The sequence below is a fragment of the Gobio gobio genome (assembly GCF_949357685.1).
Source record: "Gobio gobio genome assembly, chromosome: 17".
Taxonomy (NCBI): domain Eukaryota; kingdom Metazoa; phylum Chordata; class Actinopteri; order Cypriniformes; family Gobionidae; genus Gobio; species Gobio gobio.
In genome coordinates, this window is record NC_137110.1 from 24,024,901 (window position 1) to 24,041,861 (window position 16,961).

A 16,961-nucleotide genomic window follows, 5' to 3' on the forward strand; every position below is an offset into this window, starting at 1 on the left:
TATTATAATTATGATCTAATTTTATAGATTGCATTTCAATATTTGCCACTGAAGAGAGTTCCCCGCCCTCAGGGTTTTTTCCTTCTGTCCTAGCAAGTTTTTCCACGTCAAGTTTTGTAATCTTTAAACATGGAATTTCTGAACTCAGGATTTCTTGAGTTTTTTTACAGTCAATGTTTTTCGGTAAACTGAAATTCTAAAGAGCTTTGCTTCATCATGTGCCAATGGGGGAGGAGAAAGGCAGATATCACCTCCCCCACGACTCACAGCCTCTTTAAAACACGCGGCGGCTATTCACACTGACAGCAGAGCCAGTTTGCTCTTATTCACACACCCATTAATTATCACTCAGATGAGTTCACCTTCTGACAAAGATCTGCAACAGTCATAGAGAACTGAATTCCTATTCATTGTTCTGTAAGTATATTTCTTGATTTTACATTTATTTGACTTAGATTTATTTTTCTTTGTTTCATTAAATAGATTAAAAATTATTGTAATATTAAGTTCTTAGGCCTGGTTTTATAGACAGGGCTTAGATTAAACCAAGAGTTGACAAAAGTTACATAAGGACATTTAAGCTGTTATAAATGTGCCTTAAAAAAACATTACTGGTGTGCATCCTGAGACAAAACAATGTCACTGATATATTTTAAAATATGCCAGTGCAAGTTGCTTTCAGTTAAAACAGCTCAAACGTGCATTTTAGGCTTAAGCATTGTTTGTGAAACCGGGCTCTTTATCAGTATTTTGTCTTGTTTTCCAGTAAAATATCCAAACATGTACTTTAGAAACAAAACTGCATACAATATTAACACTTAAAAACACACAACTTGAGTTTTTTCTTACAACATTATTGAAAATGTTATCCTTCACAAGCCTTAATATTTTATGGAATATTGCTTCTCATTTATATTTATTTGGTTTATTATGTTTAGATGTTTTCACTGGAAAATAGGACATAAATGTTCATTAACTGAGGGATTTTTGCAGCATGCTGTTTAACACAATAAGAAAGAACACACTGTTCAAATGGTTTGACATAAATGTCAAGTTACAGTTTGACTAAAGATGTTTCTCATATAATCTTTTACCTGACCATCACTAACAAGGCAGCAAAACTAACTAAACAGTTATATTATGTAAAAGCAATGTTCTGTAACATTCTGTCAATTGAATATTGTATTGGTGAACGGAAATCTTAGATGCTCTCGTGGCTGCAGAAACCAGAGATCTTGTAACTTGTCTTTTTCATGCAGTATTGTATTGTCTGCATTAGTACTCAGAGAGAGGTCAGAGGTCAAATTAAATAATATAATATTCTGGACTAACAGGTGGTCTGCAGCATTAGAGTAGAATACTATAAGGATGAATGCTTGGTGAGAGTCAAATGATGGCTTTGCCATCTGCTTCAACATTTTGACTGTCATTGTGCTGTGCTTAAAGGGATAGTTCACCCAAATATGAAAATTCTGTTATTGTTTACTCATGTAGTTCCAAATCTGTATGGATTTCTTTCAAATGCGGAATTCAAAAGAATATATTTTGGAGAACTTTGGACCCCATTGATATTCATTGAATTGGAAAAAAACAACAACAACACAGAGACATTTAAAAAAAAAAATCCTCTTTTGAGTTTCAAGAAAGTAATTTTTGGGTGAACTCTGCCTTTACACAACAGTTATGTCCATAATGTACGAAGTACGCCTGAAAGTTACATCTTTTTTGTTTGTTTTTGCAGAGTACGCTAAACACTTCCCAGAACTACAAAAACATTATATCAGCAGCTGTATAAAAGTTCCAGTTTTCAGCGATGGTGCTGCTTGAGGATCAGGAATGTGGGGTCTGTTATCTGCGTTACTCTCGCATCGACCGTGTTCCCAGAACTCTCCACTGTAACCACACATTCTGCACCCCCTGTCTGGAGACAATGGGGCTGCATTACAGCGGCCTGCGCACCATTCGCTGTCCCCTCTGTCGCCAGGTGACTTGTATGGACCGTGGGCTCAGCTTGCAGGAGGCTCTTTTTGTCAATAGCCAACTGTGGGACAACATTTGTGAGGAACAGGAGGAGGAAGAGAACGAGAGAGAGCAGGAAACGAAGGAAGAGGAGAAAAACTCAAAAATACAGGTGCTGCCCTCATCACAGGTCAAATGGTGAGTGACAACATGATCTATTCATTTATTCAAAAACGCATTGAAAAATGGAATTCAAACATACACTGACGACTTTTGTGATGAGTGTGTTTTTAATTTCTCAATTAAATGTATTTTTTTTTATTGGGCATTAATGTTAGAAAAAAAAAGCCATTACAAAATTAAATTCTCAAAAAGAAAACATTAAAGGGATTGTTCACCCAAAAAAAGACAATGCTGTCATCATTTACTCATCCTCATGTTGTTCCGAAACTGTATGAATTTCATTCTTCTATTGAACACAAAAGAAGATATTTTGAAGAATGTTGGTAACCAAACAGTTGATGGACCCCATTGACTTCCACAGTATTTTTTTTCCATACTATGGAAAAAACATATTCTTCAAAATATCTCCTTTTGTGTTCAGCAGAAGAAAGAAATTCATACAGGTTTGGAACAATATGAGGGTGAGTAAATAATGACAGAATTTTCATTTCCCTAGTTTGGCATAAACTATCATTATTTTCCTATGGAAAAAAATCAGTGAAGCAGTTATAAATAAAACATATGTGTGTGGGGGGGATGCAAACAACATAAAATAGTAAAACAGGAAATTATATCATAGAGGGGACCCAACCTCGTGGTCAATACACTCTAAAAAAAAAAAAAGGTTCAAAATGGCACCAAAAATGGTTCTTCGTCATAATCATAGAGGAGCCACTTTTGGTGCTATATAGCACCATATCTTAACATGTTCTGTATATGGTAGCGGTGCTATATAGCACCTTAGTCAAAGAACCGGTGAAGAACCTCTGAAGAACCGCTGAAGAACCACTGAAGCACCAAAATTGGTGCTATATAGCACTTAAAAAGGTTCCCCTATAATTACGAGCCAAGAACCATTTTTGGTGCCATATAGAACCTTTTTTTTTAGAGTGTACTTCTATTAAAATATCAGATTATTTGCAAGCCAAGGTTAGTTCAGGTTCTAAAATGTCATGTAGACGTAGTGTGACTCCCCAAAAACATAATGATATTTGTATTGAAAAATATTGAAAAGACTTTACTTTGTTGACCCAGGTACCTTGGTGACTAATGTGTAACATGCAACCAGATGCTGAAATTAATTTACAGAGTCAAGTGAGCCTTTTGAATCAGCAACCTCGATATCACCTGATTCTGTTTATAAGTAGCCAGAATACTAGCAGAAAACACACAACCGTTGTTACGTGTGTTCTTGTTAGTAGAACATTTGGTCTCAAATCTCTGAACACTTTTTATGCCTAAGGAAGAGACCTCATGGTGTTTGTGTAGTAGTAACTCTGTTGTGACAAAAAAAAGACCTGAATGCATTCGTGTTCCTATTCATACCTTTCTTCCTCTTGTCTCTGATTTTAGTAAAGTGCCAAAACAATATCGACCTAAATTCAGACTCCCGTCTTTTGTGAAGAAAATGAGTTTTTCCAGACACCCTGAAGAGAGGATTGTCCCCACCTGCAATGTGTGAGTCTTCTTTCTACTGTAATGAATGACAGCAGTTCAAAAATGTCAAAGTCAATAAGCATTTTATATCTAGTTTATTCACCCACAAATTAACATTTTCAGTCATTTACTAACCCTCATGTTGCTCTTTTTGTGTTTGATAAACGGTTGGAAAAAATGTAATGTGAGTAAATGATGACAGAATGCTAATTTCTGGGTGAAATATCCTTTTATTATACTACAGGGCTGTTGAATGCTTGAATCTGGTTGGCTGACGAACGTTCTAAGGTGTGCAATTACGTTCAGGGAAACGCACTGCAAAAGTAGTTCCAGGCAAGTCTTGGCCGCATTATAGTTCCATATCACTTCGCCAATGTCTTTACAGCCGACAACAGTAAAATAACCAAAACCCACAGCGACACACACCAAGCAAATAAATATAGTAAACAATAAGATAAAAGCAATTTACTATAATTATTTCCATGTTTTTTCCACAAAATTACATTTAATAATGTACAAAATGTATGCTCTCTTTCTCCAGCTCTCTCTGCTCTCCCACTCAAACACACACACACACATACAGTCCGGACACGCAGAAACGTGTTGTCAGCGTGGCTCTGACGATTTTATCAGTAAAATAGTTTAGCAACTTAAAAGCTACATGACATTTTTCACTAGAAGTTCTTACGGTTTCGTATTAGTAGACACTGCTGCCGAACACTGTTGAAAAAAATACGCACACAGACTGAGCCTTAGGTAATTCACATATGCTCTCTCTCTCTCTCTCTCTCTCTCTCTCTCTCTCTCTCTCTCTCTCTCTCTCTCTCTCTCTCTCTCTCTCTCTCTCTCTCTCTCTCTCTCTGTCTCTCTCTCTCTCTCTCTCTCTCAAAGCTCACTGCATTAATAACTGCATTGGTCTGCTATCAGTGGCTCAAGTTTTGGAATTAGTCCCGGAGGCTTGGGTTAAGATGCGTACGAAATTAGTCCTGCACACAAGAGCGTTTTAAAGACAAAACCTGATTAATGTTATGAAATAAATAATTTGAACAATGTTTTGAGGTGTAGCAACCGTATTATAAGCGAAATAATTGACAACGGACCATTAAATTATTCAAAAAATAATCGCTTTTTGTCCTCAATCACATTATCACCTCGGGTGTACATTATTTTTTAACAATTCAACTGCCTGTCGTCAATTATTCCTTACATACTGTATCTCACTTAGGGAAATACTCAGTGATCATATATACGCAAAGATAATCCTAACCATTATGTGTACTGGATGATATTTTTTTACTTTATTGTGGCAGCTAGTTTTATCAAAAGTACATTTGAACATTTTCGGTTTTACTAACTTTTAGCTTTGTCTTTCAACAGAGAAATGATGTCATGGCGAAGGATTTCATCAGAAGATATATTCTGAAAAGCAGGGCAGACATCATAAACAGTGGATTAACAATGTTAACAATAGACTTTCACCGTCTGTTTTGCTGCTGTCCTTAAAAGTGTATGCCATGCGCTAATTACGCCTGGCGTACTGAAAAAGCAGGAGCAACGGTCAACCATGGACAAGGTCATTTAAACGAACACAATCCCCTCCATGTGTTTCTCCCACTGCATTTTCCACTTGAATAGCCACAAGCCTGCATCCCGCTCCTCCATCTGAGGGGAACTTCTCATTAGATATTCCACCCTTAATCCATCCCAGCTGCTGAGGCCGGATTTGTTTCAGCTGTCCCGAGAGGGAGAGGGTCCCAGATGCGAAACAAGACTTTTGGAGCAGATGGCATCTCGTGAAAGATTCTGATCAAACCCCCCACCCCCAACCCCTCTTGTGTCTCATATGGATTTTTTAAGTTATTTTAAGCTTTGTTATTTATATAATTTATGAATTATTGTAAATTAAACATTTTGATTGCTAAATGTTGTTGGTCTCTTTCCCTCTGCACCCATGTTGACTTTCTGTTTTACATGACTAGAAGGGGCTTCAAACGTTTTGATACCAAGGACCCTCCTTCCTAATATTCTTTTTTAATATATAAAGAGATAAATCATAAACATAACATTATAAAAGACAATATTTTGTTTCCAAAGACAAATAATATGTTTTAATTTTGTCATTGTACTTAAAAAAAAAATAATAATACAATGATTTGTGTCTAAAAAGGCAAACGAAAAATGAAACGCCAATGAAATTAAAATCAATACACGTTAAAATTATTGCCTAAAAAAACTACTTAAAAATAAACGTTTAGTTAACTATAATAACCTTGATTTAAACAAGTTATGAGTACAAGGGTTTTAGGTAAAGGACGATTGAGATCATAAGTGCTTTAAATAAAATGTTAAATAATACTTTCATCTTTAACAAGAGAAACAGGCTGACTGCACTGTATTTGCCATATTGTTGGCATATGGCGATATTTCACTGTAGTGAATCTCCAACAGACCAAAAATGGAAAGAAAGAAATCACTCAACCGTGTAAATAGATTATATATGCTTTTCATTAAACATCTGCCATCTTTTACATCTAAGATTTCTGAATGAATTGTGACTATTTAGATTTACCAAAACATCTCATATTACTACCTCTGTTAACCAAACTACTTTTTTATGTCTTTCTTTTTCTCTTTTTCCAAACAACACTGTGAACAGTGAATGTTGCTAAAATATATTGGGAAAAACATTTCAAGAGAATACAAATCTTGATGTGAATTTTGTAGGTGATAACATGATGGGCCTATCTTTATTTTTCCTTGGAAGGCTTCCTTGTGTTACAAGCAGAAAACTCCAACAAAGCCAAAACAATCTATGTTATCACATTCCACAACAAACAAAAGAAATGCTTTATAAAACGATTATGAGCCTTATATTTGGCTGCGTTTACACTGGCACATACACATGTAAACACTAAAATCCACACAAGATCTGATTTTTTCCCCGCATCCTTTCTGAGCCACTAACAAATTTGGATATTGGAACATATCCAATATCTGGACATGACTAAACATGTACGTACGTCTAAACATGTGGGCCTATGTCTGATTCCCCTTGGAAATCCAAGCTACCACATGGCAAGGGTGACACATTAGGTCACAAAGATAGCTTTTTAATGTCATATTATGAGGTCAAAGCATGGAAATTGCCAAATAAGTTTTGTGCTAATAACAAAAATTAAAGAAGTGTCTTACAAAATACTTGAATTTTTTGGAAAGATTTAAGCTTAATATTTCATATACCTGTGAATTTTGTGCTTTAGAAAAATAAACTATTTGCATCTGTTTTTTCACTGTACTTTTTATTTTATTTAACCTTTATTTATCCAGATAAACTGTTTGAGAACCACTTCTCATTTACAAACATGACCTGGCTAAGAGGCTACAGAAATAAATGCGAAACATACTGTACAACTGTACATAGTCATACACGACACATAGAACAAGCAATTAAATTAAAAGAAGTAGACAGCAAAGAAGAAGAAAAATAAATAAAGAAATAAATTAATAAAAAATATATATATATATATAAAGCGCTTAAGTGAGTGTGTATTAATATGGTTCAGGATTATCAGCAGGAACAAGAGTCGACTATGGTGTTTTGGAGGTTGTGCTTAAAGGTGGAGGTTGGAATCAGAGACGTAAGTTTCAGAGTATTTTGTAGTATGTTCCAGTCATGTACTGCCGCAAAGCGGAAGGCATTATGTCCAAAGGTAGTAGAAGTAGAGGGGGTTCTAAACTTAATAAAATGACTTGATCTTGTGTGATAGGTGTGATGAGCGGCATGAAGGAGAGATGACAGATTAAGGTGTCTTGCCCAAGATGGTCTTATATATAAAGAGAAACCAATGATGGAGACGCCGGGTATGAAGGGAGGGCCAGCCCACCAGTTTCACAGTGATGAGTGTGAAAGGGTGCATTAGTGGCAAAACGGATGGCTGAGTGATAGAGTGTGTCAAGTTTTTTTTTTAGGGCTGTGTTCGGTGCCATTCTGTAGATAATGTCGCCATAGTCCAAAATTGGCAGTACTGTCACGAGTAAAGGAAGCTTTATTGCGAAAAAGAAAGGCTAGTCTAGCTTTGACTTTTGCGTGAAGGTTATTAATGTGTGTAATGGATGACAGGGATGAATCCAACCAGATGCCTAGATATTTATATGTTTCGACATACTCCAGAGCCATACCGTTCATGCAGGTGTTTGTAGATGGAGGCTTGTTAACACGTTTTTGTCTAAAGAGGATGCATTTTGTCTTACTGGTGTTAATACATAGGTGGAGATTGTCAAAAAACTGCTCTATAGAGGTGAAGCTCAGTTTAAGACTGGAAGCCGCAGCATTGGGAGAGGGACCAACTGAGTACAAAATGGTTTCATCTGCATAAAGGTGAATTCGGGAGGTGCCAGCAGCTCTGGCTATATCATTGATGTAGATAGAAAAAAGGGTTGGGCCCAGGATGGAGCCTTGAGGTACACCTTTAGAGATGATAAGTGGGTCTGACATGATGTTTTCATCCTTCATTTGCTGGACACGGTTGGTGAGATAACTGGCAAACCAATCACAGCTAGAGGTGGACAGACCAATACTGGAAAGTCTATGCAAAAGGATCCTATGGTTGACGGATTCAAAGGCCTTGGTGAGGTCTATAAAGGTGGCAATACAGACCTGCTTACTGTCTAATGCTGTAATTACATCATCAAGGACCTTTGTGTGGCTGTTATGCATCCATGTCCCGTCCGAAAACCAGATTACATTTCAAACAATGTATGATTTTGATCCAGGACATCAGTTAACTGTTTTTGGATAAGCTTCTCCAGAACTTTAGCAAGGCATGGTAGGATGGAAATTGGCCGATAACAATGCGGGTCAGATTCAGAACCCCCTTTGAAGAGTGGAAAAATTAGGACTGATTTCCAATCAGTAGGGAACTCTGAGAGCTGTAGGGACATGTTAAATAGTTTTGTAATAGGGTGGCAATAATCCGGGCTGCTGCTTTTAAGAATATGGGATCAAGACCATCAAGGCCAGCAGATTTATTTGTGTTCAGCTTAGTTAGTTCCTCCTGGACTTCAGAGGTGGGAAAAGGCGTAAAGGAGAAGCCACTGTTGCTTGATGGAGAAAGTTGGAGATCTGGTGAGGCTGTAACCGAAGTGTCCATTTAGACTGGATTTAGGTTTGACATTGAAACTGTATGGGTTGCATTAATAAAGTGATGGTTTAGAAGTGAAGCCACCCAAGACTTTTCAGTAATGATAATGTCATTAAATAAAATAGAAATTTGGTAAATGGGAGGAAATAACTTTACTTTCCATTACCTTGACTGTTTTCCCAAATGTCCCAGCATCAGTGCCACATGTGGTAAGTTTCTCTTTAAAATTAGAGATTTTTGCATTTCTGATTGCCTGTGTTGCTTTATTTCTGCATTGACGGAAGGCCAGCCAGTCAACTGGAGATTGGGTGGAGCGGGCCTTTCTCCAGAGGTCATTTTTACGATGAATAATCTCAGCCAGGTCATGAGAAAACCACGGACTAAATCGATTTTTGATTCTAAATATTTTTAGAGGGGCATGCTTAATCATAATCAGACTGAAAGTGTTTTCGAAAAAAGACCATGCCTCTTCCAGGGAGGGGAATGAATTAATTCTGTCCCAGGTCACAGCCGCAACATCTTGGAGAAAAGTTTGCATGTTAAGGTTTTTCAGAGAGCGCTTGGTTACAATTACTGGCGACCTTTTGACTGAGAGGCCAGAGCGTATACATGCAATAGCGCAGTGATCACTTATTTGACTGAAAACTCCGGCTTGATAATTAGATGGGGGGTTAGTCAAAACAATGAGGAAGATTTAGGATTAGGTCTGGTGGGCTCAGATATAATTTGAGTAAGGTTTAGAGCATCAAACTGGTGCAAAACGGTGTCTGGGTGGTTGATCATATCCCAGTTTACATCACCCATAAGGACAAACTCAGAGGATATGTATGGAGCTAGGAGGTGACTAAAAGCTGTGAGTGCAGAGGCTGGAGCTGAAGGTGTTCTATAACAAACAGCGACAGAGAGAGAGAAAGTAGTTGAAAGCCTAAGCTTTAGTACCAGCAGTTCAAATTGTTTAGGAACTGATTTAGACAGAGCAACAGTATTGCAGATGATCCTTAACATACACAGCTACACCACCACCCCTGGTTGCTCTGTCCTGACGAAACTCATTATAGCCTGGTATAAAGATGTCAAGATCAGTATTCCTTTTTTTAAGCCAGGATTCCGAGATAGCAAGAACATCAGGATTAGCTGTGTGCACCAATGTTTTTAAAGTGTCACAATGCTTAGAATTTAACAGACTGCAGATATTTATGTAAAAACCCCAATGGTTTACGGTCGCAAAATTCATCAAATGACAACTGGGTAGTAACTGAGTTAGCTGGCCCAGGATTTGAATGAACATTACCAGAGATAAATAACATGAGAATAATTAACATGCGTCTAAGAACAACACCAGAACAAAGCCATTGTTTGTCTTTTACAAAAGGCAAAGCCAGTAAGTTGGAGTCAAACAGTTCCTGCAGCAGCATAATTGAGAAAATATGGAAGGGTTCGAAAATACCTGAACGGCAGAAAGTCCAACCAATTTAGTAATCCAGAAGGATGAGACATCTCTCGATTGTAGAAGGAAGTCTGGGCGTAAGGATCTGAGCGAGTTTGACAAAGGCCAAATTGTGATGGCTAGACGACTGGGTCAGAGCATCTCCAAAACTGCAGCTCTTGTGGGGTGTTCCCGGTCTGCAGTGGTCAGTATCTATCAAAAGTGGCCAAAGTAGGAACGGTGGTGAACCGGCGCCAGGGTCATGGGCGGCCAAGGCTCATTGATGCACGTGGGGAGTGAAGGCTGGCCTGTGTGGTAGGCTACTATCTGTGTATTTGTGAGGCACATACATTCACATGCATGTTTCTAGTAGCATACAGAATACACCCATAGCTTATAGACACAGACTCAATCACTTAATAGACCATTTTCACATTTCCAGGTTTCTCAGAGCGGAAGTCATCATAGTTATAGCGGTGAATGAAAGTATACATTAAATATATTTTTTGTGTCCCCATTTGCTCAAATAGCAAAATAAAAACTCCACAATAGTGATTTCACGAATTAGAATAGAGTGAGATTGATAGCGGCAGTCAAAATAAACAAGAACTATGTTAATTCTTACCATCACTCCCATAGACGCTGTATTAGAAACACCCTCACAGCAGCGGTAGCTTGTTTTTTTGTAATTTGATGCAAAAGTAATATAATACAAAGTATTAGTGTTATATGTACATACATAAAAAAAAAAATTTAAATACAAAAAAACATTGCAGGATTTTCTATATTGATGGCCGTTAAAATGCGTCAGCACAGTGTGAAAAGGGTCTATTATTCACTCCTCTCTGGTTGACTAGAAATCACACGGCTAAACTATCTGGTCATGTCTGGCCCTGCTTCTTTTAAAATGATATTTTGTCTTCTTTTCTCTACTGTAACAAAAATACATACCTCATTTATTTACTTTATAAGTTAAATTACGTCATCTACTAAACAGTTCATTTTCTGTTTCATTTAAAAGTGTGTGCAGTATTGATGATAACTGTCTTTTGCCATGTGCTGTGTAAGGCAAGGCAAGTTTATTTGTATAGCACATTTCATACACAATGGCAATTCAAAGTGCTTTACATATAATAATAAGAATACCATGTGTAAGAATTAAAAATAAAAACAAGGATAATTAAAACAGTTGTAAAGAGTTTTATTGTTGTATAAAAATAAAATGGTGACAGATGCATAAGAAATAGAAATATACAGTTGTAAAGAGAACTAAAAAGAATAAAATGATGAACAATGAACAAAGGACACTAAAACGGTGAATAAAAGAATAAAAAGATGATGCATAGATAAGATAAGGCGCAATCAGTCGGATGTACAGTGGCACAGTTCTCATTCAGTAAATACACAGGTAAACAGATGTGTTTTGAGTCTGGATTTGAAAGTGGCTACTGTTGGAGCACATCTGATCTGTTCAGGAAGCTGGTTCCAGCTACAGCTGGCATAATAGCTAAAAGCAGACTCCTTGCTTTGAGTAAACCCTTGGTATTTCTAACTGACTTGATCCTGATGATCTGAGTGATCTGTTGGGTTTGTATTTAATCAGCAAATCTGCAATGTATTTAGGTCCTAGGTCATTGAGTGATTTATAAACAATTAAAAGTACTTTAAAATCCTAATTGTAACTTTAAGATCCTAAACTGGAAGCCAATGTAAAGACCTGAGGACGGGTGTGATATGGTCATATTTTCTGGTTCTGTGTATGCAGTGACTAACATTTTCTTAACGTTTTCTTTTCAGACCTGGGCATGTTGATCAGTTTCATCAGACCTCATACCAGATCTATCCAAAGTTTTTGTAACCTGCTTAAGGTTTATTCACACACTAGTTCTTCTCATTGGACGTTGCACTTTTTCTTTCCTTTTTTTTTTCTGTTACACTTTTCTCTTTGTTTTTTACTCTTAAAAATTGTATCATACTATTTAGAAATATTGTGCAGCATTCTCATTATTTACTTACAATGATGCCATCCAAGGTGTATATGACTTTATTCATCAGAACACAAATGCACATTTTTATTCTGGAGGAAATTCAAGCTCTGTAGGATGGGTACAATGCAAGAAAATGGGTTGCACCATTGTGATTAATGTAAGAAACAAATCAATAAGTAAAACTTTCATGTGATGTTCATTCTTCTATTACAATCAAATAATAATTTTCTACTTCTCACATGAGCATGCCAACCTTCTTGCATTACACAGCTTTTGTCTTTATACACAGCTTTTATACACCCATTGTTTTGCTACATAAGGCCTTATTTGATCAGGTTGTGCATGCATTACTTTTGAACTTTTCAAATGATTTCAGCCTTTCATTTTCATTATATGCAGATCTTAAATTTCTTTCTGAAATGTTTGTGTTCTGCTGAACAAAGGCAGTTGTGCACATCTGGGATAGTATCTGGGTAAGATTTTACTCACAGTATCAGTAAAGAGTGTAAATAGTTTCACCTACACCTATATGCAAACCTGTTTGCTCAGAAACAGTGGATAGACTTTGACATGTTTTGACAAGTCTTGCAAAGCTTTCAGATGTAAAATTGTATTGCTTGACAGTTCCAACTTACGGCTAATTTCCACGTTTACAACCTCTTGAGAAGCCATCTTAATAAACTTTATAGTACGGTCAATTTACATTACAAAGTCAAGAGTTATACTGTATAAAACAACAAGGATAACTAATGTTTTTAAATGTTTTATAATTCATATTGCAAAATATGGTTACAATTTAAAATAAAAAAATGTATTAACTTAAAGCTGAATTTTCAGCGACCATTACTCCAGTCTTCAGTGTCACATAAGGAAGGAATTTCTGCAGAAATAATTCCCATATTGAAAAATGTATAATGCTATTTTTTCTTATGTTCATTCTTTACCTTTTCTTTTTCTTTGGTGTTTTTTTTTTTAAATTGAGAGTATAAGAAAAAACTGGTCAGTATTCACTTTTCTGGTAATAAGACACTTTTATTGATTTTACTGATTTGGACCAACATGCTAGATTTCTATACAGTGTGAATGGTTAAGCTAGCTCTGAATCAATCAGGCTGGCTCCACTGAGCTAAAACATTTACACAGGGAATGGTTGCACCCTTGAAAGCATAACTCAACTCACGCACAGACATTCACCCAAGGCTGATGTAGCGTTGTGTCACTCACAATGACTACTGGTATTACAGGTACACTGATGATATGATTCCATACAGGGGGCATATCAGCACCCAATTCAATTCAAAGGAGAACTTCATTTTAGAAGTGAAGAAAACAAAATGTAAACAAAACATAAATCATTAAATTAGCCAATAAATACCCCCTTCCAGATTGCATTACATGACATCCTTCTGTACCTCTCTGGAATCTGAGAAGGCATTGGCACAGACAAATTGGATTTTCCTTTTAAATTTCCATACTATCCATAAGGAGAAAACAGGATTTTATGATTCAGTGCTGAATGAGTCAGTCAATTACAGTGTAGTGTAAAGTACAGTGCAAGTGTAGTTCACCGTATTCCAACTAAAAGCTGATGGCTTTGATAAGATAATGTTTCACTTGCTTTCTGACGCTTATGTCATGTGCTCATACTAATTTATTTTAAATTACAAATAGCTAGACTTGACTTGTACCTGGCGGAATGTGAAGCAACTTTACAAATAGTTTATCTGTACAGTGACCCTCGAGAGATTTACGCTACAGTTTGAACTCTAAAGTGGTTTAAAGGACAGACATTAGACAGCAATTTTGAAACATTTACATCTTTCTTTCTTGAAAAAGTGCATTAAGGATTCACATGAAATACATTTCAAATAAACTGATATACTACACAATGTGTCTCCCCCTGGTCAGTGCACTACAATTTACTGGCCCAAAGAGCAGCTGTAGACATGAGTGGGTTCCTACACAAGGCAAACACTATAATGCTGCATAATGCTAATTCTTAAAAGTGAACTATAGTTATTTTTGGAGGAACGTCCCATCTTTGCATTTCTGATATTAAAGCCTGTTTGTAAAATGACAGCTGATATATTTACAACAGAATTGGACTGTTTGATCAATCAGCGTGGAAGTGCAAACAAATTATTCCAATCAATTAAATATGAATGACCAAGTTTAGTTGTGCATGATTTGCTTCTCTGTTACGTTCGAAGTCTTGCGACAATCTGCAAAACACTTTAAATGCCCTAAGAGATAAACATTCCACAGAAGAAAGAGAATCTTTCCTAGTAATCGGGTTGTTTGCACAAGCTGTTTGCTTTCACCGCGAACAGGAAATCATAAAGAAAAAAAATGCTGTAAACATTCAATAAACTATGTTATTAAACCATGAACTGTACATAAACATAACAAACACACACACACACACACACACACACACACACACACACACACACACACACACACACACACACACACACACACACACACACACACACACACACACACACACACACACACACACACACACACACACACACACACACACACACACACACACACACACACACACACACACACACACACACACACACACACACACACACGGCAAGGTTTCAGGGGATCTGATATGACACATTATCACAAACACACAAACAAAAACCTGTCCTGAAACTTAAAATGTCAAGTTCTGTCTCAGCGAGAAAAAAAAAGTTGATTTAATGAAAAGTAACAAAAAAGTATGCATTCACATAATCTTGTGCACAGTAGCCAGCAGGATCGAGATGATACTTTTAAAAATGGCTAACATGCATGTTTGCAGTATTTTCTGGGTTATTTGTTGTTTGAATTTCCCTCTTGCTTTTGAACTCTTTGCTCTAATCCTGCTTTTTATGGCAAAATTATAGAATTTCTTGTCTGCATCTGTTTTAGTGCTCATCCTTGTATACAAAAATACAAAACAAAGAAAAAAAAATCTACGTCTCTACATTTTCAAAAAGTATACATGTTGGACATAGTCGACATTTGTGTTGATTTTTGCCCTTCACTTTTCGAATTTTTAGGATTTTTGGCAATTTTGTTACTAAAGTATACTATTTTACAATTGAAACTGATATAACACTGATTCCAACCAGTTACTAAAAGTCAGATGGGAAGGCCAAATATCCAATCTGAAAACACAACTGGAAGCTAACCAAGAGGAAGCAACACAACAAGCATGTGGTGTAGATGATGCTGTAAATCAGATGTGAGCTATTAACAGGAACAGCCGCCTTCAGTAGTTGGAGGTTCCTGTGGTTTGTCCAATTTAATGTCAATCACTGGAGAATGCTGTTAAGGAATAAAAACGTCAGAATTTCAAGAATTTACATCAAACAATAAATGTAAATAAGGTGAAAAGAATCCAACTATACAAGCCCAAGGCCAACAGGGAATGATTTCTTTTTAAAGGCATAGTTCACCCAACATGAAAATTAGCCCACATTCACGAGAGACTTGCGTTCCAACATGACGGACGCTCTGGTGAGAATATTTGTTTGGTCTATCCTCTGTCCTTCCGCGTTCAGTTAGAGATTAAAGTTTGTAAAGTTTTAAATATGGATATTTTTCTTACACAAACACATCGCTTAGCTTCAGAAGGCCTTTATTAACCCCCCTGAGCCGGGGGAGCACTTTTATGATGGATAGATGCATTTTAATGGACAGAAACAGCCATTCACTGCCATTATAAAGCTTGGAAGAGCAAGGACATTTTTTTTTTATATAACTCTGATAGTATTCATCTGAAAGAAGAATGTCATATACACCTAGGATGACTTGAGGGTGAGTAAATAATGGGCTAATTTTCCTTTTTGGGTGAACTAAAGCAACTTTGTTTGTAAAACTTAAAAAATATGCCTCAATACTGACCCCTCCAGGTATTAGGAGTAATTGCAGCCATAAATGCTGCAGTCCTGCATATGGTTGACAAATCTTTACAGCCCATCTACAAAGAGCTTTATACATAGGCTTAACAATGTTTTCTTTGTTATGTTATGCTATCTTAGCAGATAAGAGCTACATATTTTTGACAGCACTTATATCCCCCCTCCTTTTTTTTAACTTAATGCCAGAACAATACAATGAGACATATTCATTCAAATTAAAGATACAGAGTAACCTAACTAAAGTAAAATAAAATAAAACAGTGCCAGAGGACAAGAACAAAACTGTAACAGACAAAAGGAAAAGGGTGCTAGGCTACTTTATAAACAACTTCATACCTGCTGCAATGTTATAAGCGATAATTGCCTTTTTAATTGTGCAATTACACAAAACAGAACAATATTTTAAATCTTGAAATCATTTTTAAAAGAAAGGCAAATTGGGTTTGGAGTCAGACCCAAATTCATATTTTATGAATGTGAAACTCCCCCACTAATTTACATGTTTTTTTACTCTATCACAAGAACATTGAAGTGCATTATTATGTTTCGCATTCTATTTATTTTGTGAGCTGACGTCCGCCAGCAAAAAGAGAATGGGTGCCAGCAAAAAGAGAATGGGTGCCATCTAGTGGTCGTTTTCAGAAATCCAAAACAACGCTCAAAGCGTTTTTGCGAACTCTCTTTTCCCTTGACATCATAAAAATAATCTAATTCAAATGAATGTTAACTGGTGTCCCTGAGAGATGTGTGGGTTTAGTGGGGCTTTTATGCTTGTTCAGTCACACCAGCTGCTCCTGGCTGCGGACGACTCTCTGAAACGTAATGGGCTCATGTTTGCATTCATGAACAAATGTCGAAATGGTGA

General features: G+C 36.6%; 2 protein-coding genes across 3 annotated transcripts in view; one reads left to right on the forward strand and one right to left on the reverse strand.

The window, feature by feature from the left end:
- The first annotated feature begins 301 nt into the window (after positions 1 to 301).
- LOC307140623 (uncharacterized protein) lies at positions 302 to 5,538 on the forward strand. Of its 2 annotated transcripts, XR_013818264.1 has the most exons (5): positions 305 to 417; positions 1,742 to 2,157; positions 3,535 to 3,639; positions 3,863 to 3,951; positions 4,996 to 5,538. XR_013818264.1 is itself a non-coding variant. In XM_079840237.1 (4 exons), the coding sequence occupies exons 2-4, from the start codon at positions 1,814 to 1,816 to the stop codon at positions 5,039 to 5,041; spliced, it is 495 nt and encodes a 164-aa protein (XP_079696363.1). In that variant the 5' UTR covers positions 302 to 417; positions 1,742 to 1,813; the 3' UTR covers positions 5,042 to 5,538. The 2 variants fall into 2 exon arrangements, 1 of the variants encoding a protein (XP_079696363.1); XM_079840237.1 differs by lacking the exon at positions 3,863 to 3,951 and having other exon boundaries at positions 302 to 417.
- A 7,650-nt stretch (positions 5,539 to 13,188) lies between these two features.
- Positions 13,189 to 16,961, reverse strand: part of rab6ba (RAB6B, member RAS oncogene family a) — a 119,114-nt gene continuing 115,341 nt past the window's right edge. Inside the window, exon 8 of the mRNA XM_079840155.1 lies at positions 13,189 to 15,490. Within this exon, the coding sequence (XP_079696281.1) occupies positions 15,426 to 15,490 (65 nt within the window). The 3' untranslated portion in view covers positions 13,189 to 15,425. The remainder of the gene's footprint in view (positions 15,491 to 16,961) is intronic.